Below are 20,954 nucleotides of genomic sequence, written 5' to 3' on the forward strand. Positions count from 1 at the left end.
GTGGCCTGCCATCCCCCATGGAGCGACACACTGCCCCCTGTGTGATGCGGGTCACACTCAACGCCCCAGGCTGCTCTCTGCTCCAGGGCATCGTGAGGGCCAGTGGCCAGTGCCAGCACAAGGACATGAGAATCTGGCCAGTTCATGCCAAGCACCTCCCTCCACACCCCAAGTATTCCAGACATCCTCCTACAGTTTGTATAACTCCAAGGCTGGAGAGCTCACTCACTGCCCCTGGTCCAGCCTGGGACAACAGTCATCCTGAGCTAAAATGCGCTGGACACATAGGTCCTCTGTCCTAGTTCTGCCCTCTTCCCCGCTCCCGAGTCTGGGGGTCCTGCAGATGCGCTTCTCGGGCCTCTGCTGACATCTTAAGGCCCCAGATCCTAGATCAGTGCCTCCCACCTCCACACCCCACACCAGCTTCAGCTGCACAGACAGACCTCAGAGAGACACAGGCTGGGATGGTGTCCCTCAAACCAGGAGAGGCTCCCCAGGAAAGACCAGCCCAGCGAGAGCCCAGGCTCCTGCACACCAGCCTCCCAGGCCCTGCCTCTCACACAAGACCAAGGCACGGGTCCTAGGCCTTCTTCATCTTTATTGTTTTTTGAACTCAGTCGCACCGTGTGTCATGTGGGATCTTAGTTCCCTGACCAGGGATCAAACTGTATCGGAAGCACCATCCCTGTACTGGAAGCATGAGGTCATAACTGCTGAACCACCAGGAAGTCCGCCGCCTCAGAATTTGTTTCCTGCTTGGCACGGTAAGGGCAGGTCGTGGGCATTACTCATCCTCCACGGCAAAGGTGAAGGGGCTCAGCTTGTAGCCGGAGCCCGAGTAGAACTTGTTCTGGAACTCCACCCTGGGGGACGAGGAGAGCTGGTGAGAGGACCCCTGCCCACGACCCGCCCCCCGTGCTGCCCACACCAGCCCGCGGCCTCTCACCAGTGCAGCCGCAGCGCGTGCAGGAAGGCCGAGAGCCCCTCCATCACCAGCAGGATGGCCACGGTCATCACGGCGAAGGCGGCAAAGACGGGGACCAGCACCACGGCCTCCACGCCCATCTCGCCGCCCAGGCCCAAGCCAACTCGCATCACCATGGCCCACAGGACCTCCGACAGTTCTGCAGGTGAGGGAGGGAGCGGTGGGAACCGCCCGGGCGTCCCTAAGCCCATCCTCCACAAAGGTCAGCAGGGGACCTCCCCACCACCCCCTCTTTCCAGACAGGGACACTGGGAAGCAATGGGAGATGTGTGGGGGCAGGCGCTGGGACTCACGGGCGTGGGCCAGGCTTAGGGCCCAGAGGCGCAGGTAGGAGGCCGTGTTGGAGATGCAGCCGAGGCAGAACTCGATGGTGTGGATGGCCTGGTGCATGAACACCTCGGACAGGACAAACTAGGGGAACGAGCAGCAGTGAGGGGCAAGCCAGGCCGCCAGCCTCCCGCCACCCAGGGAGTCCCCACACCCACCTCTTCCTCCTCTTGGTCCCCGAGGCATCCGGCCTTCTCCTCATCACAGTTCTGACTGGCCACAGACACGTTGGGCTGGCCCAGGAGCCCGGCCTTGTCCTCATCCTGGAGGTGGGAGCATTAGCAGACCCACGGGCCAGGGTGGGCTCTCACAGCCCGGACGGGACCCTCCGCACCCACCCCGCACGCCTCCCCTGCCCCTACCAGCGGTTGCCGCCTCCGGGAAGACTGGCGACGCTGGTGCCTCCGGCGCAGGAACAGGGGAGTGCCCAGCAGCAGCACAGGCACCGTGGCCAGGGCCAGGACCACCAGGGTGGACTGCACCACCTCCTGCGAGGGAGGGGCGGGAGTCAGGGCGCCACGCGGCTCCCGGGGCCCAGGGAGCCTGCCCCCCACTTCTCCGCCGGGGCCCCTCACGGAGCAGGGACGCCACCCCACACGGAGTTCCGGGAGGGTGGCACCCTAGGCTTCCAGCCCCCTTCTGCTGGACCATCTCTGCTGGTCCTTGGACCTCCCTCCTCGTCTCACGGCCTCAGGTCTGCATCCCGCTTTCCAGATCAGGATCCTGAAGCCAAGGGGCGGGGCCCCGTGGTGGGAGTGGGCCCACCTGGCCCTGCCCAAGGCCCCGCCCACCAACCCTTCCACATCCCACCCACCGGCTCCGGCCCCGCCCACCTGCCCCTGGAAGAGCGGCTTGTTGGTGCGGCTGCGCGAGAAGAGGAACATGTTGATGAAGTGGATCAGGATGCTGGGGGCCGTGGCAGCGCTGGCGGCCGTGAAGCTCAGCCACTTGTAGACGACCAGGAAGACCAGGTAGCCGAACAGCCCCAGCAGGAAGACCAGCTCGGGGAGGGTCTCCAGCAGCAGCCGGTGCCACTGGCCGAAGTGCCTAGGGCAGGGACGGGGGCGAAGTAGTGGGGAGCCGGGTCACCAGGCCACTCTGGCCCTGCTCAGCCCCTCAACCCCAGGACCCCGGCCCTCACACGTGGTTGAAGACTCCCAGGACCACCCCAAAGGTCATGTGGGTGACCCCCAGGATGATGGACATCTTCATCTTGAAGGAGTTGAGGAAGCTCAGGTGGTTGACGGCCAGGCTCCAGACCTGGGGAAGCAGAAGGGCCGGGGGGGTCACGAAGGGGCCGCCCCACCCGAGTCACTCTCATCGGCCCGTGTGTGCCCCTCCAGGGCCCCCTGCACAATCCGTCACCCACCAGATGAGGAGCAGCACAGTGGCATGGTTAAGAGCACAGCCTGGGCCCCTACCCCAGTTCTTTCTGGCCAGGCAACTCTGGGCATGTACCCTCAGCTTCCTCATCTGTGAAATGGGGAGACTGCACTGACATGCACTCGGTTGAGTTGTCACAAGGACTGGACACAAAATCATTTCAACAAGGCCTCAGAACGGTGCCTGCCTGGCGGCGCAGAGAGGGCTACAGAACACTGCCCTTAGCAGGACTCACGTCTCTGCTTTTCAAATGGCTGCAGTGTGGGCCCTGCCAGGCAGGCCCTGGTCTTAGGGGCCCTGAGCGGGGAGCCCAAACCCACCCTCCCGCCCGCACCACCCAGACGGATGGCCAGGACTCACAGGGTCAATGCCAAAGGGGTAGGGTCCCAGGAAGACGCCAGTGACGTTGGGGTCCAGGGCAAGCAGCTGGTGCTGGGCCAGGAAGGCATCGCTGTGACAAGAGTGGGGAGGGGGTGGTCAGGGGCCCAGGGGCCTCGGGGCTGGAGTAGGGGAGCAGCCGGGCCTCACCTCCAGCCGGACTGGTTGGCCATGGCCGCCACGCTCCAGCCCGAGGGGAAGATGGCCGTGGCACGGCTGAAGCACTCATTGTAAATGAAGCCAGTGTAGACGGAGAACAGGCCCATGAGCAGCAGCAGGTAGCGGCCCCCGAAGAAGGTCCTCCAGATCTGGGGGTGTGGGTGTAGTGAGAGCTGGCCCCGGGCCCCGGCTGTGCCTGCACCCCCGCTTCTCCCCCCACCCCCACCCCCAGCCCCCCGCCACTCCTCACCTCGTTCTGCGCTGACTTCACAGCCGGCTGGTTCTCGGCCAGCACCATGGCCAGGGCGAAGAGGAACATGAGCAGCCCGTGGCCCACGTCACCGAACATGACAGCAAAGAGGAAGGGGAAGGTGATGATGGTGTAGGGTGCTGTGGGCAGAGAGGGCCACGCAGTCAGCCATGACCCCGGCCCCGCAGAGGGGCCCCCGAGCCAGGGCCCAGGGCCACAGGAGACACAAAGGTGGTGTTTGCCAGGCAGGGATGCCATACCGCTTGCCTGCATGCAAGAGCCAGCCGTCTACTAGCTGTGCAACCTTTGGCTAGCCTCTTAACCTCTCTGAACCTCCAGCTCCCCATGGGCAAAATGGAGATAATACTACTACTACTTTCTGGGGCTATTAAAAATGAGACAGCAGGCCATAAATAAGCAATATAAACTCATTAGTTCTAGCTATTATTTATGAGAAGAGCTTTAAGGAGAAGCACAGAGAGTCCAGTGAAGTCCTGGCTGGCCCATAGCAAGTTCCAGAAGGCCAACTTGGTCACTCAGTCTTTGGGGCCTCAGCTTCCCTTTAGCAAGTGGGGAAAATTTCTCATAGATGTTAGGATCCTAATGCACATCCCAGTTATGGGTCAAATTGTGCCCCTCGCCCCCTCAAAGGTAGGTTGGAGTCCTAACCCCCCAGGTCCTTAGAAAGTGACCTCATTTGGAGATACAATCTTTACAGATGTAACCAAGTGAAAATGAGGTCATTTGCGTGGGTCCTAATTGAATATGACTGCTGTCCTTATAAAATGGGTGAATTTGGACCTTAGACACAGACACTGGAGAAGGCCATGCGAACGTGAAGACGGCTGCCTCCCAGCCAAGGAGAGAGGCCTGAACAGAAGACCCCTCAAGCTCTCAGGAGGAACCAGCCCTAACACCCTGACCTCAGGTTCCCAGCCTCGGGAACGGAGATACGATAAATACCCAGTGTTGAAGCCACCCCATCGGGGATGCTCTGTTACGGCAGCCCGAGCAAATGAATACCCTGCGGAGCTATTGCTGAGAGCTGGGGGCACATCAGCAGCTGTGGATATCTGGGGATCAGGCTGCTCCAAGCAGACTGCCACCTGCCAACGCAGAGGAACTACGGGCAGGCGAAGTGTGTGTCGGGGAGAGCGCACATCAAGCTCCCAGGTGCTATCCTGGAGGGCCAGCAGGCCCCAGAGGACACGAGATCCGGGCCTCGGTCCACATAGCCCCAGACTCTGCCCTCAGGTCCTGCTCGTACCACCTTGGGGGCCCCTAACCCTTTCTCTTGCCCACCGGGTGAAGCAGGACCCCTCCCCGGCCTCGGACTAAGTCCCCCTCGTGAAAGGGCCCTCCTCACGCTTCACGCCCAGACCCCTCCTCCAGGATCACATGGAGACGCCCTGCAGCCCTCACCCAGCGACACCGGGGCCCCTGGGCCCCTGGGCACATGGAAGCCAGCCTGCCTCAGGGGGAGTGCTGTCTGGAAGGAGAGCGACAGGGCAGGTGACAGGCCAGGTCCCACGGGGCTCAGGAAGGTGGCTGGGGCCAGGGAGGGAGGGAGCCAGTGCCCGCTGGCCCCAGGATGGACCCAAACGGGAGGGGCGGCCGCACCCAGCTCCAGTCTCCTGGGGGTGGGCACCATGCTGCCAAATCTCTTACTTTTTGCCAAAGTCTTGGGAAAAGACAGACTTTTGCCAAAACTCCCACTTTAAGCCCTGGTGCCTGCAGCAGACGCTCTGCCCGGGTGGCACGGGGCCCTCGACAGCTGTGTGTGGGCCCCTGCCAGATGCACCACTCTCTGAGCAGCAGCGTCTCCAGGCTGGTGAGCACCCAGGATGTGCCAGGAGCTGATGGCCTCACTGCCCACCCGTCAGGGCTGGCTGACAGCTGAGGGCGCCGGGTGTGGAAGCCCTGCTTGTCAGCCTTGAGACAGACACACTCCAGTGTGGCCGGACTTCACCCAGGACTGGTCCTGCTCAGCCCTCCCTTCCCCACACGCCTCCCCATCCCCTGAGGTCCCTTACTGGTTTCTCCCAGGAACACCTCTCTTAAGAGACCACTTGCACCAGAGACCCCACCTCAGGGTCTGCTTTTGGGAAAACCTGACCCAACTCAAACCTTTCAACGTGTCTGGACAACGTGGCCAAACAAAACATAAACAGCAGACTGATTCTGGCCTCGTGGGCCACTGGTTTGCAACCTTTGGTGATCATTCATCTTCCCAAGACTGCTCAGAGCTGAACCGTTATCTCCATTTTACAGATGAGGAAACTGAGGCTCAGAGAAGCTAAAAAACTCAAGGTAAGCAAGTAGGATCTCAAACCCAGGCCACTCCTACTGCAAAGCTGTTGTTCTTTGCACAACTTGGCTGGCTCCCTTGTATGTGTAACAAGGTGGGGTTTGTTGGGGGTAAACTCGAAGACCCCGGGCTCCCCCCGAGAGCATGAGAAGCAGGGCGTCTCTCATCCCAGGAGGCTGGGGCAGCCCCAGCGTGGAGATGCAGCCCTGCCAGCCTTCCACCCAGGGCAGCAGCTGACCCTCCTGAAGGCCGGGGCTGCGGGAGGTGGCGACTCTCACCCGGGTTGACCTCCTGGTAGCGGCCCACACCATAGGCGTCCACAATGCCCTGGAAGCTGGCCGTGAAGCGGTTGGTACGGATGAGCGTGGGGGGCATGTCCCGGCAGGGGATGCAGTGAACCACGGCGCTCACACCTGCCTCGCTCTGGGGCACCCGGGAGGCAGACAGACAAACAGAGAAGGCTGATTGCAGGGGCCTCCAGGGGCCTCGGACCACCCCACCCCACCCCAAGCCAGGCAGAGCTGGAGAGGCAGAGCACTGTGGGGATTCACTGGGTGGCAGCCCAGGGACCCGGGGCAGCCCCTTCTCTCCCTGTGAAACCAGACGACCAGCCCCACCTGCCCCCTGTTCAGGGGGCTTTAGAGACAGCCAGAGACTGGCCCAGAAGTCACTTGGGAAACAAGCATGCTTCTCCCCATCCAGGTGGCTGGGGAGAAGGAGCCCCTGGTTGCCACCAGTGACCTTGCCTACAGTGGCCACCCCCGGGAGGCAGGGTCGGCACACCCATTTCACAGATGAGCCCAAGGCTCCCTCCAGTCAGCCCAAGGTCGCAGGGCTGGGGCCTGCAGAACCCGGATCTGAACGTGGTTCTAACAACACCCAGCATGGCCCGCAGGGTACAACGGCCCATCCCAGGGCCTTGGGGGAAGTGGGGGTGGGGAGAGGGCTTGCTGAGCCAGAGCCATCATGGAGGACTCCCTGGAGGAGGGTGAGCCCCAGCAAAGGCAGGGCACCTGTGGCACTGGGAATGGGCAGTGTGTTGTGAGGAGGAGCCCCTGCCTGGCAGCGTGGGTGGGCGGGAGGGCCCCGCTCACCGAGCTGTCCTGCAGGGCCTGCTGCAGGGTGGGCAGGTCACGCGTGGCACACCAGGCCTCGGCGATGAGGCACCTGTGCGTGGAGCTCACGCTGCACTGGTTGAGGGCCAGGTACACGGCCTTCATCTTGCGGATCTGCACTTGCCAGGGCGGCAGCAGCCTCTGCACGCGGCCCAGCACCTGGCTCAGGAAGCGCTCCGTCTCCCCCAGGACCTGCGGCCGGAGCAGGTGATCAGGGCGGCAGTGGGCCGCGGGGGTGGCGGCCGGAGGTCCACCCTGGCTGCGGGCACCCACCTCCTGCAGCTCCTGGCTCTGCTGTTGCAGCTGCTGCAGGGCTGCATGCCGGGCTGCCTCCTCCTCCGCAAACGGGAAGACATGGCAGTGGAAGCTGGCAGGGAGCGGGGCGGTGAGCAGGTGCCTGGGGTCCAGGCCACGTGCGCGGGAGTGTGGAGGACGGCGCAGGCTTGGTGTGGGGTGGAGGGGACATCCAGGGCCCTGGGGGGCTCACCAGTCAGTGATCTTGCGGATCTTCTGCCCTATCTGCCCGCCCCAGTAGGAGATGAGGAAGGTCATCCACGTGGCAGGCTCACCCTGCGGAGGGGCGCCCAGGTCACCCTGCAGTCCCTGCGCCCGGAGGGCCGCACTCCCACCCAAGCCGCCCCCGGCCCGCACCCGCGCACCGTCACTGGGTCCTCCAGCTGCTGTTCCGTCTCCCGGAAGCTGGCGATGAGGAAGCCGCGGCAGGCCCTCCAGAGCAGGCGCTCCAGGGCCGCGGCCTTGTGGGGTTCCACCGCACCGGCCACGAAGCTGCGGGACCAGGCGGGGCTGGGCAGGGGCTGCGCCGACCTCCCCTCCCCTCCACCCTGCCTCCCCATCCCGGCCAGGCACACCACCCCTCACCCCCACGGGGAGGGCAGGAGCCCACCCGGCACACTCCAGGAGGGGAGAAACCTGTCGGGCAGAGGGGAATCCCAGGCCCAAGGGAGGAGGCAGCAAGGGGCAGTCTGAGGGAGTACTGAACAAGGAGTCCGCACTGGGCTGGAAAGAGCGCCAAGCTGCCCCTCACTTACTTGACCCTCAGGTCCTGGTGCGGCCCTCCGGGGGCCTGGAGCAGGGGGGTCCTTTCCGAGGGCCCATCGGTGTGAGTGGCCACCGACTAGGAGCCAAGAGGCCCCGTGAGACCCAGCCCAGGGGGGGCCCCGCACCCCCGCCCCGTGCCCCTGCCCAGGGAGCTACACTCACCGGGGGACTGTGGCCCTGGCCCAGCACGGCAGAGTGGAGCTGCAGCTGGTGCCACTGGGCCCGCAGGGCCTGCTGGTTGCCCCGCACGTCCCGGAGCTCCTGAGCCAGGCGGTCAGTCTCCTCCTGGATGCGCAGAAGGTCGCGGGGCGGGGGCGCCGGCAGCCCCGCCTCGGGCAGAGGCAGCATCAGCCCAGCCCGCCGCACCTCCTCCTGCAGGAAGGCTGGGTGCGGAGGGGAAGGGTGTCAGGGGGCGCCGCTCAGGGGCCGCCACCAGCTAATGGCCACCACTAGCCAAGGGCTGGAGGGCTTCCCCAGCGGTTCATCAGGCAAAGAATTCTGCCTGCCAGTTCAACAGACACAGGACACCCGGGTTCGATCCCTGGGTTGGAAAGATCCCCTGGAGAAGGAAATGGCAACCCACTCCAGTAATCTTTCCTGGAGAATTCCACGGACAGAGGAGCCTGGTGGGCTGCAGTCCATGGGGTCACAAAGAGTCAGACACAACAGAGCCACCGAGCACACACACACAGCCAAGGGCTGGCTAACATCTAGGGGATTCTAAATGTCACCTCAAATTCCCCTAGCCACCAGCCAACTGACTCACTGAGTCCAAGACCCCAGAAAAACCTCAGGATAAACCTCCACCCCTGTGTGCTTACTCTGCTTCCCCGTCCGAGGCTCTTCTGGGCTGCCCTCCGTCCATCCCCAGCCCCTGGCCTGGGTCCCACAGTGGCTTCCAGCAGGCGGCCTAGCGCTGCAGGGCCTCGGACGGCAGCTTGCATGCAGGCCCACGGAGGACCTGCCTGACTACTTAAAACCCATCAGGCAAGCTAACCGTTAACCAGACATGCTCTATCCTCCCACAGTGCCGGGTCCTCCTGGGAGGGGTTTCTGGAACACAACCCAGGGCAGGGGTCCTTCTTGCCCAGGTCCAAGTAGAAGCTACTCCTTGGGGCACCAAGCCAAGATTGGTGGCCTCTGCTCACCCCAGTCCACCTACAGCGGAGAAAGTTCTGTCCATGTTTCTCTCCTGCTTAGAGACCTACGGGTGGCTCTCAGCACGTGCAGAATGATGTTCCAAGTCCTCACTCGGCACTAAGGGCTCATCCAAACCTTGGCCTGGGCATCAGCTCAGCTCACTCAAGAACACCCCACAGATCCCAGCTGCCCTGGCCTGGCTCTCCCTTCTCTGCCTTCCAACTAGGTGCCTGGGACTCTTCCTTTCAGACCAAGCTCTGCTGGCACCTCCTCTAGGAAGTTTGCCTGGGGTGCGTGGGCCTAGGGCCAACTCACTGAAGGTCTTCTCCAACTCTTCACAGCGCCGAACATCCACCACGAAGCGTCTCTGGAAGGCACTCACTGAGGCGTTGAGCTGTGGTTGTGCATGGAAGGGTCAGGATTCCAGGCCGGGGGGCCAAGGAGTTCCCCCACAAGGGCCAGGCTGGCTCTCCTTAGGCCATTTGGGGGAGGCCTTTGCCTCTTCCAAAAGGTGCTGACCACACCATGACCCTCCTATGCCCAAGTGAAGACAACTAGACGCTGTGTGGACCAGGGCTGAGGCCTGGCTAAACCCAGGCTGGGGCAGGCATGAGTAAAGACAGCCTTCCTGAGAACAGAGCACCCAGTGGCAGAGGCCCCCGGGACGCAAGCTGGGCCGGGGATCAATAGAGGGCGATGGTCCACCCTCTGGGACGCCCAGGGACGAGGCCTCCCCCCACCCGCATCCCGGCCCCACTCACATCCCTGAACTCCACCAGGCCCAGCTCCCCGAGCTGGCTCACGCAGGTGTAGGCGGCAGCTGTGGGCAGGAAGAGCTGGACCAGTGCCACCTCCTCGCTCCGGAACATGGAGCCCATGGTCCTGCGGGGCGGGCAGGCATGGGGGCTCAGGCCAGGAGGCAGGAAACAGGCAGCTGCCCACCAGCTAGGGACTCCGTGCTCCTATGGTCCCGCAAGGTCTGTCACCACCCCATCTGACAGATGGGAAAACTGAGGCCCAGGGCAGCTCGGCGGGGTGCTGAGGTCACACTGGAAGTAGGCAGCGCAGCTGACCCCTCGGCCGGACCCAGAGTCCAACAACAAGCTCCTTCCCAGCTGGGTCTGAGTTGTCTGAGACCCTTGCACCCCCTGCCCTGGCGGCTCCTAGCAACACTGGCTCTTCTCACACCTGGCCCCACCTCCTGTCGTCCCCTCTCCGTGACCTGCCCTCACCTCTTCAGGGCCCCAGGTCAAAGGCCACCTCCAGTGCTGGCCTCCTGACCTGCCGAGGCGAGCTGGAGCCCTCGCCTTTCCAGCCCAGGGAGCACTCATGACAAGGACACGGGGCTGAGGTCTGGCCTGGCCCCTCGGGCAGTCGGAGCCTGCCTCTTCCCTGTGGCATCTGTGTGCTGAGGGGGTGGGGGCCACCCCTGGGCCTCGGGGAGGACACAGGGGACGGGCAGGGCCTCTGAGCGAGGAGGACCTTCCCCTGGGGCCTGGGCAGTCCCGCCGCAGCCCCGGGAGGAGTCCTCCAGGTGTCGAAACCACCAAAAGTGAAACTATGGAAACCGAAGGGCAGGAAGGGCCTGGCGGGGGTTCTGCTCCAACGTCAGCGCGGCGGAGGCTCCCCTGGCCTCCGATGGGCCCTGTGGACGCCCAGCTCACAGGCCAGGGCTCCATGGCCACTGCCCTGGGGGCCCGGGGCTGGCCCCCAGCCCCTCTGTGGGACTCCATTTCCTTAGCTCTCCCATTGATGGGGGGAAGGGGCACCGCTGGGTGAGGGCCCCGCTGAGGGTGAACGTTTGGCGCCAGAGCGCCCCGCCCGCTGCCTGGGCTGGAGCCACCTAGCAGGTCACTTCCTCCCCTGGGTCTGATTAACTTAAGAGTAAATAGGAAAGGCAGCCCCTTCCCCAGCTGGAGAGAATGGCGAGAATTAGCTGGGGGCCCTGAATAGGGGAGAGTGGGTGGGCGGCCCAGGGACAGAGGGTCTGAGCCCTGCCCAAGCTGGGGTTAGCTGTGTGTCCTTGGGGGACTCTCCCACCCTCTCTGGGCCTCCACTTCCTCTTTGGGTGAACGGGACTTGGCCACCAAGCAGAGGCAGAACCTGGTGGGGAGATAAAAATAACCAGGGTCCACATGTACCTCCTCACCTCCACTACCTCATTTAAAACTAACAGCAGGCCTTGGGGGAGGGGGCACTGCACCCCTGTTTTATAGACGGGTCAGCAGGTGGCCAAGCCAGGCAGGAGCCCCGGCTGCAGGTTTGGAAGTTCTGGCCCAACGTGTGTTCTCAGGGGGAGGGTTGTTCCTTGCCCCAGGCACCCTGAAAGGTGGGGCTGGCCAAATGAGGGGTTGCAGGGAGCTAGATCCGGGATCCTGGCGGGCAGCAGTCCTGGACAGCTGCTGTGACCAGTCCTGCCTGGTACCTGTCTCTCAGGGCCCCGGGGCATGGCCCTTCCCTTGGGTGGTCAAGCACAGGAGTCCAGAGACCTGGTCAGACCCCTCCCCTGGCGTTTCAGCCCTCCACCGGCTCATCCCCTCCCCCTCCTCTACCCTGGCCGCTGCCTGAGCCAGGACCCACACCCCGCGACATTTACAGAGCAAATGAAGGGGCCCAGGTCCTTCAGGGTCCAGACTAGTCACTTTGTGCCCCTCGCCTCTTTCTCCCTTGGGAGGCTGGAGGCTAAGGCCAGCTCCTCCGGACACCTCTCCTCTGAGCCCCTGGCTCGCCGCGATGAGCCGCGCTGCAGGCGAGGGTCTGCGCTCTCTTCTAGTTCTGCCTCTTCCTAGTTGGGTTGGGCCTCAGTTTCCGCACCTGTAGAATGGGTCCCTCCCTCCCAGGAAGATGCAGCAGAGAAAGCTCTGAGCACAGCCTGGCCCGGCAGCCAGGCCACAGGGGGGTCACAGGCTGTTAACACCCCCCATTCTCCTCCCCTTCCTCCTCTGAGTCGCGTCCGTGCACCCCCAGCCCCGAACCCCCAACAAGGGCTGACACCCGCGGGCCTGCGGACTGAGCTGCCTCTACTGATCCACACGGGTCGGGGCGCCAAGACTCCCTTCCGGGGCGGAGGGAAGCGAGGGCGGCAGGCAGAACGGGGGGCCCTGTAGCCCCCGCTGGGGCACTCACCCCGGGTCGGCCTCACGCGGCACTGCTCGGCTACGCTCGGATCTCCTGGCTCAACTTCTCGCTGCCTCCGCGGCGCCCACGCAACTCACTTTTCCCGACGGGCGGGGCCGGGAGGGGCGGAGCCAGGGAAGCCCCGCCCCCGGGCCGCCCTGGACCTGCCCCCGGAGTCCTGGAGCCGGTGCAGGAGCCCTGGCAGGAGGGCGGGTGGGAGGCAGGCCTCCGGCTGGGCCCTCGCTTCCTCGCCCCGCGGGTGGGAAACCGTTCGGAGCCTTGAGCCGCCTAACCCGGGCGAGGAGGCCCAGACCCCAGGGCAGACACTGGCGCCCACCGTGCACGTCTACAAGGCTGGGATGTGGGGACGTGCTCAGCCCAGGCCCAGGGGCTACCTGGCGGGACTTCCACCACCTGGGCCTGTGGCTGACGGGACCCTCAATAGGCTCAGACCTGGGGCCCGAGACCCACGTGTCCCCACCTCTGGGACCCCTCCCCTCGAGTGAGGTTGTAGTCACACAGGTGCTGCTCTCTTCCTGTTTCTGAGCACCCGCCTGGACTCCAAGCCCAGTGCTCTGGGCCCTTGGGTGGGCAGCTGCCCTTCTCTGGGCCTCTTCCCTCAGTAGCAGCAGGACGCCGAGGGCCAGGCAGCAGACTGCAGCCGCAGACACTGGGCAGTGCTCTGCCCTCACTCTCGCTCCTCCGGTGGCTGGACTTGTCCCTGGGTCCTTACTCCTATTAGCTTCATGCAGCATATCCGGTCCCAGCCTGTGGGTCACCACTGTCCAGCTGCCTGCACTTTGGACTGGCCAAGACTACCCAGTGGGTCAGCTCTGGTGATCCTTGAACCCCCACGGCAGAGGAAGGGCCTCTGGTGGTGGTGGTGGTGGTGGTGGTTTAGTGGTGTCCAACTCCTGTGACCCCATGGACTGTAGCCCGCCAGGCTCCTCTGTCCATGAGCTTCTCCAGGCAAGAATACTGGAGTGGGTTGCCATTCCCTTCTCCAGGGGATCTTCCCAACCTAGGAATCGAATCTGGGTCTCCTGCATTGCAGGTAGATTCTTTCCCAACTGAGCTACAAGGGAAGCCCAGGGGCCTCTGAGGGGTGGGCAAATGGAGCCCCAGAGCTGGGGGCTGGAAACTGAGTCACAGCCAGGGTGTCTTCAGAAGAATGGGGACACTTCTGGTAGGGCTACTTTCAAGGAGAAACTTCAACACAACTGAACTGAGTACCACTGGGGGCCTCAGGTCAGTGCTTCCCATGCAGGGCAAACTGGAACTCTTAACATGTTTCAAAATGGCCTTAGAGCTGACCCAGCAGTAAGGGAAGGAATTAAGTCAGGAGCTGGACAGGCTCATCTGTGGTGCTAGAGAAGACTCTTGAGAGTCCCTTGGACAGTAAGATCAAACCATTCAATCCTAAAGGAAATCAACCCTGAATATTCATCGGAAGCACTGATGCTGAAGCTCCAGTACTTTGGCCACCTGATGCAAAGAGCCAACTCATTAGAAAAGACCCCAATGCTGGAAAAGATTGAGGGCGGGTGAAGGGGGCAACAGAGGGCAAAATGGTTGGATGGCATCATCAACTGAATGGACACGAGTTTAAGCAGACTCCGGGAGATGGTGAAAGACAGGGAAGCCTGGTGTGCTGGAGTGCATGGAGTCAGAGTTGGACACGACAGTGACTGAACAATTTTCCTGTGTACAGATAGACTCCATGTCAAGCGTCTAACACTGAGTATGTCTGATAAAAGCAAAACTAGAAGTGCTTTAGGATATTCAAGCCTGCCTCTGACAGCTGGCCTGTTTTTTGGAGTTCCTGCTCCCAGCAGCCGCCAGCACTAGCAGTGCTGGACTCACGGACACTCCCAGGGCTCAAGTATTCCTTTCCGGTCCTGTACTTCTTACTTCTGAGCCACTTTATGGATTATAAGGGCCCCAAAACCTTGGCCAATGGACCACACAGGTCCTGGGAGATGGCCCAGCAGGGCCTGGTAAGCAGGCCCAGATGTCAGCAGGTGATCTGAGAAAGGGGGCTCTCCAGGAGTGAGTTAGGCAAAGTCTGGGCTTCTCTGCTGCAGGCCTTCTCAGAGCCTTGAATACGCTGGGCAGAGCCTGTCCCAGAAGGGAGAGGCCCCTTGGGGCACTTCCTACATTTACCGATCCAAAGAACACCCTCCCCCTTCTAAGAAGCATCTGGGGAGATTAGTGTTTTGTAAAAAAGCACTTTTGGAAATGATGAAGGGAATTCTTGAGATCTCTCAGACCTCAGTTTTTCCCTCAAGGTGCATGCTGTGTGACCCTGAGCAAGTCACTTCACCTCTCTAAGCCAGCTTCCTCACTGCTGAGAATGAACTGAAATGCTCTCACACCGCTCAGCACGGAGTCAGAAGGGGTTGTTGGGGCTATTCTACTGCCACTGGGCTTGCGTGTGGCCCCAGAAGGAACCACATCGCTTTGCTGGGGCTACAAAGCAGGAAGTCGGAGCAGCACAGGCCACGCCAGCAGTCTGCCCTGCGGAACTTGGGGAGGAAAAGGGATGTGGCTGGAGGACAGGCAAAGCCAGCTCACGGGCAGCAGTGCTTGTGTCATTCCCTCGTGACTGTTACCCCACAGCAGGCTTCCCCCACCCTGCCCCTGGCAAGGATGCCCTGGCCTATCCAAGTTCCTGCTTCTTGATGTACTTCTGTCTGCACTTGGGCAAAGGAGACTTTGCCCAACTTATTCCTGGAGAGCCCCCTTTCTCAGCAGGCTCTAGGTTCTCGAGAGTCTCAGCTGTGGGTGGTCCTCAGGAGAGGACAGGCCCGGGCCTCCCCAACTGATCACTCAGGATTATGCAAACAGTGGCCTGAGTTGACCTTCAGCTAAGCCTTTGCGAAACATGCCCAGGAAGACCTATGGGCCGCAGGCTGCTGTGGGCGGGGCCCAGCGGGTCGCACAGGTAAGGCAACTCGGTCCAAGAATCTGATCCACCGGAAGAATCCACAGGCTGCAGATGGTCCCGGCTCAGACAGCAGATGCATGACAGAGGTGGTGGGGGAAGTCAGAGCTTTTTATTGGGCAGGAGGGGCCGCGGGTCGGCCGGTCATCGGTAAAGGTAGTCGGCCTGGATGTTGGCAGCGATCTCAGCCTCCCACTTGTCCCCGTTGTTGAGCAGCTTCTCCTTGTTGTACAGCAGCTCCTCGTGCGTCTCGGTGGAGAACTCGAAGTTGGGGCCCTGCGGGCGGGGCGCAGGCGCAGTTGTCAGGCCCCGCCCAGGAGCCCCCGCCCCCGCCTCCCCCACCGCGGGGCCCCGCTCACCTCCACGATGGCGTCCACGGGGCAGGCCTCCTGGCAGAAGCCGCAGTAGATGCACTTGGTCATGTCGATGTCATAGCGCGTGGTCCGGCGGCTGCCATCGGCCCGCGGCTCAGCCTCGATGGTGATGGCCTGGGCAGTGGCACAGGGGACTGTCACCTGCCAGCCGCCCTGGGCCCTGGCACAGGATCCAGCCCCACATGGGCCTACAGAGAGGCCCCTCTGTCGTCCACTCTCCACCTCGTGGGCCTTTCCTGACTCCCCTCCTAAGAGGCCACCTGGCACAGCCATGACTTCAGCCTCTGTGTGCCTGCCCGAGCTGACACTCTCATTTGCTATCTGCCAGCCCCTCCTGCCTGAGAATGGGAGTCCCACGAGGAGAGGGCTGCTGCCTGCCTGGCACACCAGGGCACCTGCAGTCTGGGGGGTCTCACCCTGTAAATAATGCCCACTCTCTGCGGACCATATGTTGAACAACCCTCCCAACTACACCTAGTTATCTCCATTTAATGGATGAAAAAACTGGAGCTCAGAAAGGTGGAGAGCCTTCCCAAAGCCACCGAGTAAACGAGGGGCAGAGCCCAGACTCAAACACAGGTCCTTAACTCTCAGTTCCCGGGGGGCAGCCTGGCACCAGCCGAAGGAAGGGGTGGCCCAGGGCTTCCCCAGAGGCGAGGACCTTCAAAGGGATGTAGCCACGGCCCTGAGACATCCCCAGGAGTGTAAGGCCCACCGCTCACGGTGGGACCTTTGGCTAGTAGCCTCTCTCTTTGTGCCTCAGTTTCCTCCTCTACAAAAATGGGGATAATAACCTTGTCCAACCTAGAGTTGTTGCAGAGAGGTCATGAGTTTGGCACAGTGCTGGTCTATGGTTGGCACTCACTGCCTGGATGCCACTGTTATTTTGGGGGGGGGGGGCTCCTACATGTTCCAGAGACTGGGGACCGCAAGGCCACAGCCCATGGGCTGCAGAACCTGGGAGTGGTGAAGGAGACGAGCCAGGACTCAGACGGGAGCCGTCCTGAGTCACAGAGACGTGGCTGGAGCAACCGCTGGGAGGGGGACGCTGTGTGGACAGTCAGAACCCCTGTGCCTGCTGGGTACCTGCCGGGCACATCCACCACCTGAGTGCCCCCACTTTGTCTGTTTCTGCACCCACAGGCCGTGACTCTCGGCAGTCCATGCGGGACCCTCTGACAGAACCAAATGCCAGGGGCTCAAAGGAGCTGCAGCCAGGGGCAGAGAGTGCCCTGCTGTGGTCCGAGTGTCCCCGGGTCTGGCCCTGTGAAGGGCACATGTGTAGGCAGGGCTTCTGACACTGCTGCCGCCCACGTCAAAGTGGAGACCTTCAAGTGGCGCCTCGTGGCTCCGGCCTGGCTCTCACACTCACGACCAGACCCCCAAGGGCAGTACCCAAGTGTGTCCATGGTCTGCTCAGGACTGGAAGCTTCCCTCCGTTGACTCACCACCTCTGAGTTGGCTCCGGCAACAAGGCCTCACAGTTCCTATCACGGGGCAAGTGGCTCAGAGTGGGAGGGGACTTCCCTGGGGACACACATCCAGCAGGGGGTTGAGAATCGGGACCCAGGGCTGCCCACTACTCTCTCTGCAGCAGACTGCGGCCTCCCCCTCCCAGCAGCCGGGGTCAGGGTGGCAGTCAGCCGGGGTCCGCGCGTACCTGGGCCGGGCAGACAGCCTCACAGAGCTTGCAGGCGATGCAGCGCTCCTCCCCGGACGGGTAACGGCGCAGTGCGTGCTCCCCGCGGAAGCGCGGACTCAGCGGGCCCTTCTCAAACGGGTAGTTGATGGTGGCGGGCTCACGGAACAGGTAGCTCAGGGTCATGCCCAGGCCTGGGGGCGGCACAGGCACGGTGGGGGGGGCCCCTCCTCCCTCACACATCTCTATCCCCCCTGAGCCTGCCTCAAGCCTCCCATCCCCCGGGCCCACCTCGGATGAGCTCGGTCCACAGCAGGGTCTGTGCTGCCCGGTCAGTCACCGACTTCATGTCCATCGAGGGCTCCCGCAGGTTCACATATTCTGCAGGGGAGGCGGGCAGAGAGGCCATGGCAGGGGCCACGCACAGGCCCTCTTCAAGGACTCCAGCTCAGGAGACGAGGCCTGGCCTCCTAGATGTAAGAGCTGGGACCCCGGGGGGCTTGTTCATTCACCAAATGCCCCTTGCCTCAGCAAGCAACCCTCGAGGCTGGCCTCCGGCCAGGGGCAGTCCTGGCCTGCTTCTCCCTAACCCTGTGAGGCCATCCAGGCCCGGAGGGAACGCAGGTGAGGCTTGGGTGCTTGGGTCCTGAGGAGGAGGTACAGGCTCCCAGGGCTCACACCTGGCAGCCCCCTCCTTGTCCCACGCAGGGAGGGTCTGAGATCACATGTATAGCCACAGGGAAGGACCACCCCCAACCTACGCCCTGCAATAACAGACCCCACCCCCATGAATCATCTGATCACCCGCTTCATTTTACAGAGGGGAAACTCAGGCTCCAAGAGGGGGAGCCCCCAGCAAAGCCAGGATGAGAACCCAGGCCTTCTCCCCTGCCCCCGGCAGGACCATGATCACCAAGCCTGAGGCTCAGAAATCCCGGGACTCACTGTAGGTGGCTGCCACTGCGCTGCTGTGGAGGCCGCGGACACTTGCATGCCCTGCAAGAAGGGTTATGCCGTGCAAATGTGACCTCATGCCGGGAGGCTGGGCCCCCACACCCAGGAAAGGTGCCCTTGGTCCTACCTGCACGTGCGGCCTGGGCCTGGGCCAGGGCCCGAAGCAGCATGGGCATGGTCAGGCAGCGCATCTGTGGGGTGTGAAAAGAGGCAGGCACAGGTGGGTCCCAGACAGGTGTGGTCCTCCCCACATGAAACTCCAGCACGGCAGGTGCCCTGACCTTTGACCCCAGTGCCACTGTGGCATCTTGTCCCCTGCTCACCCTCATCCCTGTCAGAGGCGCAGATGGCCTTCCTGTTCCCAGGAGCTACCCCTCTCAACCTCCAACCTGACCCAGGTAACACTGCCAACCGCCACCAGCATTTATTGAGAGCTCGCCGTGCCAGGCACAGTGCTAGGGGTCACAGATGAGATGCTCAGTCATGTTAAGTGACTTGCCCAAAGTCGCACACTGAAGGGGGGGTTCCTGATGTGAACCCAGGCCAAACCTCACCCTTTACACCCCCCAGCCTTTCCCTGCTGGAACCCCTTAAAGGCTTAAATAACCCTCAAGATCAAATTCCTCTCCCCCGCCCCCCGCATCAAGGTCCTTCTGGAACTGCCTCCCTGCCTGCCGAATGACCTTGGGTTTTCTCATCTGTGATAAGGGGTCACGGGGATGGAGGGGGGCTCGAAGAGGCCACATGTTTAGCCCAGAGCCCGGCACTTGGCCAGAGCCACAAAGTGCCCTTCCCGTGACCTGCGACCTCTGGTGGGCCCATTTCTTTCGACCGCTGACTTCAGGGCCAGGTGCCCAACCCGGCTCCTTCCTTGACTTTCCTCCCGACCTCTGACCCCACGGAGCCGGCAGCGCATGCGCCCTGGAGGCCGCCGGCGTATCGGTCACCCCCGCCCCCGGCTGCACGCCCAAGGACACGGCGGCCGCGCGTGCTGAGCAGGCTGAGGTGAAACCTGGGCGCGGAGCCGGCAGGGCCCACGGGGGCCGCACCCGCGCCCCCAGACGCCGCGCTGCCTAGACGCGGCCTTAAGGGCTGAGAGCGCATCACCCACCTTGAAGCGCGGCCGCTCCGTCCGGTGCAGCGCAGCCCGTCCGCCGAGAGGCGGGGCCTGCCTCCCGGGAAGCTGCCATTGGGCCGGCTGGCTTCGCCATTTCCTTGCTGACTCTCCATGGCGTGGTCTGATTGGCTGGCGATGCAGCCGAAGGAGGCGGGATAAAAAAAAATCTTCTTCCCGATTGGCTAGGAAGGAGCAGGCGCTGAAAGGGCGAAGGAGCCGGGACTCCCGAACCCTTAGGGGCGGGACATCCGAGGCGTGGTTTCAGGGTGCATCTCCCATCTGACCGGGCCCTCCGGGTAGAGGGAGACACGCTGCGCCCCAGCGGGGTTCCGGCGATAACGGTGATTCCGCACCATTGCTGGGCTTTGGTAGGGTTTTGGGCTTCTCTTGTGGCTCAGCTAGTACAGAATCCGCCTGCAATGCGGGAGACCTGTGTTCAATCCCTGGGTTGGAAAGATCTGGAGAAGGAAAAGGCTACCCACTCTGGTATTCTGGCCTGGAGAATTCCATGGACTGTATAGTCCATGGGGTCACAAAGAGTCGGACACGACTGAGCGACTTTCGCTTTCACTTTGGAGCCCTCCAGGCTCCTCCGTCCATGGTATTCTCCAGGCAAGAATACTGGAGTGGGTTGCCATTGCCTTCTCCAGGGGATCTTCCCGACCCAGCGATCGAACCTGGGTCTCCCGCACTGCAGGCAGACGCTTTGCCATCATAGCTGTGCTTGCTCTAGCTGTGCTTGCTCTATGCCAAACCTCCACACGGGCAGCTTCACTTAATCCTCACTGCAACCCTGTGTGGAGGAACGATTTACAAACTGAGACCCGGGCTTGTGCAGGAACTTGGTCCAATCCTTGAGAGCTGCGCAGTGCGGCCGCCTCAACCGCTCCTGGATGTATGCGACTCGGGAGCCCCGTAACCCAAACAGCCACCAAATAAACCCATGTTTCCTCCCGGTGAACTGTGTGGCAGAGGGAACTGGGAGACTGCAGACACTGAGAAAACCCTTGAAGGCCGCCCGTGTCTTGGTGGGGGGTTGGGGGGGCAGGGAGTAGAAGGTGGACAAGGAGGTCTTCCTGGAAGAGCTGACATCCAAGCAGAGAGCACAGAGGAGTTGGGCAGAACAAGAAGGGCCAGAGGGCGCGCCCAGCGCGTGTGGGGAGGTCCCTGGAGGAGGACACATCAAGGGCATCAGAAGAGGACAAGGATGGCGGCACGGGGCCTGCGCAGGGCTGTGGCAGAGCCTCCCAAGGAAGGTTTCCCGTCCAGACTTGTGGGCCAGAGGGAGCCCGTGAAGGGGTTCAGGCTGAGGGCTGGCATGGTCCAGTGGGCTTTGGGAAGATCCGTGGGTGCACTGAGAAGGGCTGGGCCTGGGGGAAGAGGGTAGGTGATGGATGGCCCTGGGCACAGCCTTTATTTTAGTGTGTGGATTGGGGAGGCCTGTGGCGTCATCGAATCATCAGGAATTGCCCAGAGATGGGACTTGGGAGGTAGAAGGGAGGGTCCAGCTGGAGGCCTGGGAGTTCGGCAGCTGAATGACTGGGGACCGCTCCATAGCATTGAAGTCCAGGAGGATGAGCAGGACAAGGAAGAGGATGAGCTCAGGGTGGGACATGGAGAAGGGAAGGTGCCCAGGGCCAACCACTTGGGGGACAGGAGCATGTTCAGAGCTCCTCAGGGCTCGAGCTGAAGGGAAGGAGAATCT

At 62.5% G+C, this 20,954-nt stretch overlaps 2 protein-coding genes across 4 annotated transcripts; both read right to left on the bottom strand.

Annotated features, from left to right (window-relative positions):
• Nucleotides 1–578: 578 nt before the first annotated feature.
• TCIRG1 (T cell immune regulator 1, ATPase H+ transporting V0 subunit a3) lies at nt 579–12,317 on the bottom strand. The gene is made up of 20 exons (XM_086385340.1): nt 12,231–12,317; nt 9,866–9,986; nt 9,420–9,498; nt 8,127–8,347; nt 7,955–8,040; nt 7,565–7,691; nt 7,393–7,475; nt 7,179–7,272; nt 6,885–7,097; nt 6,069–6,213; nt 3,483–3,622; nt 3,224–3,381; nt 3,056–3,146; nt 2,454–2,572; nt 2,146–2,359; nt 1,675–1,800; nt 1,471–1,575; nt 1,279–1,396; nt 947–1,124; nt 579–863 (listed from the first exon to the last, which is right to left on the bottom strand). Exons 2-20 carry the CDS (start codon nt 9,980–9,982, stop codon nt 785–787), a joined length of 2,493 nt encoding a protein of 830 aa, XP_086241466.1. The 5' UTR covers nt 9,983–9,986; nt 12,231–12,317; the 3' UTR covers nt 579–784.
• A 2,938-nt stretch (nt 12,318–15,255) lies between these two features.
• On the bottom strand, nt 15,256–19,295 carry NDUFS8 (NADH:ubiquinone oxidoreductase core subunit S8). 3 transcript variants are annotated; one of them, XM_086385346.1, is made up of 7 exons: nt 19,244–19,295; nt 18,260–18,323; nt 18,124–18,174; nt 17,470–17,559; nt 17,200–17,372; nt 15,525–15,653; nt 15,256–15,441 (listed from the first exon to the last, which is right to left on the bottom strand). In XM_086385346.1, exons 2-7 carry the CDS (start codon nt 18,321–18,323, stop codon nt 15,310–15,312), a joined length of 639 nt encoding a protein of 212 aa, XP_086241472.1. In that variant the 5' UTR covers nt 19,244–19,295; the 3' UTR covers nt 15,256–15,309. The 3 variants fall into 3 exon arrangements, with proteins under 3 accessions (XP_086241472.1, XP_086241473.1, XP_086241471.1); XM_086385347.1 differs by having other exon boundaries at nt 19,145–19,295; XM_086385345.1 differs by having other exon boundaries at nt 18,816–19,295.
• Nucleotides 19,296–20,954: the final 1,659 nt, after the last annotated feature.

The sequence above is a fragment of the Bos grunniens genome, chromosome 29, assembly GCF_055505025.1.
Source record: "Bos grunniens cultivar Pamir isolate PY7600 chromosome 29, Bosgru_T2T1.0, whole genome shotgun sequence".
Lineage (NCBI taxonomy): Eukaryota > Metazoa > Chordata > Mammalia > Artiodactyla > Bovidae > Bos > Bos grunniens.

Bases quoted from the DNA above. Each gene is read 5' to 3' on its own strand.
- TCIRG1 (XM_086385340.1), bottom strand. From the start codon at position 9,982: ATGGGCTCCATGTTCCGGAGCGAGGAGGTGGCACTGGTCCAGCTCTTC. The intron at 8,348-9,419 runs GTGAGTTGGCCC...CTCCGCACCCAG, and splicing joins AGAGTTGGAGAAGACCTTCA to CCTTCCTGCAGGAGGAGGTG. The intron at 8,041-8,126 runs GTGAGTGTAGCT...CTTGGCTCCTAG, and splicing joins GCCAGGGCCACAGTCCCCCG to TCGGTGGCCACTCACACCGA.
- NDUFS8 (XM_086385345.1), bottom strand. From the start codon at position 18,878: ATGTGGCCTCTTCGAGCCCCCCTCCATCCCCGTGACCCCTTATCACAG. The intron at 18,175-18,259 runs GTAGGACCAAGG...CCCTTCTTGCAG, and splicing joins GGCCCAGGCCGCACGTGCAG to GGCATGCAAGTGTCCGCGGC. The intron at 17,560-18,123 runs GTGAGTCCCGGG...CCTCCCCTGCAG, and splicing joins CGCAGTGGCAGCCACCTACA to AATATGTGAACCTGCGGGAG.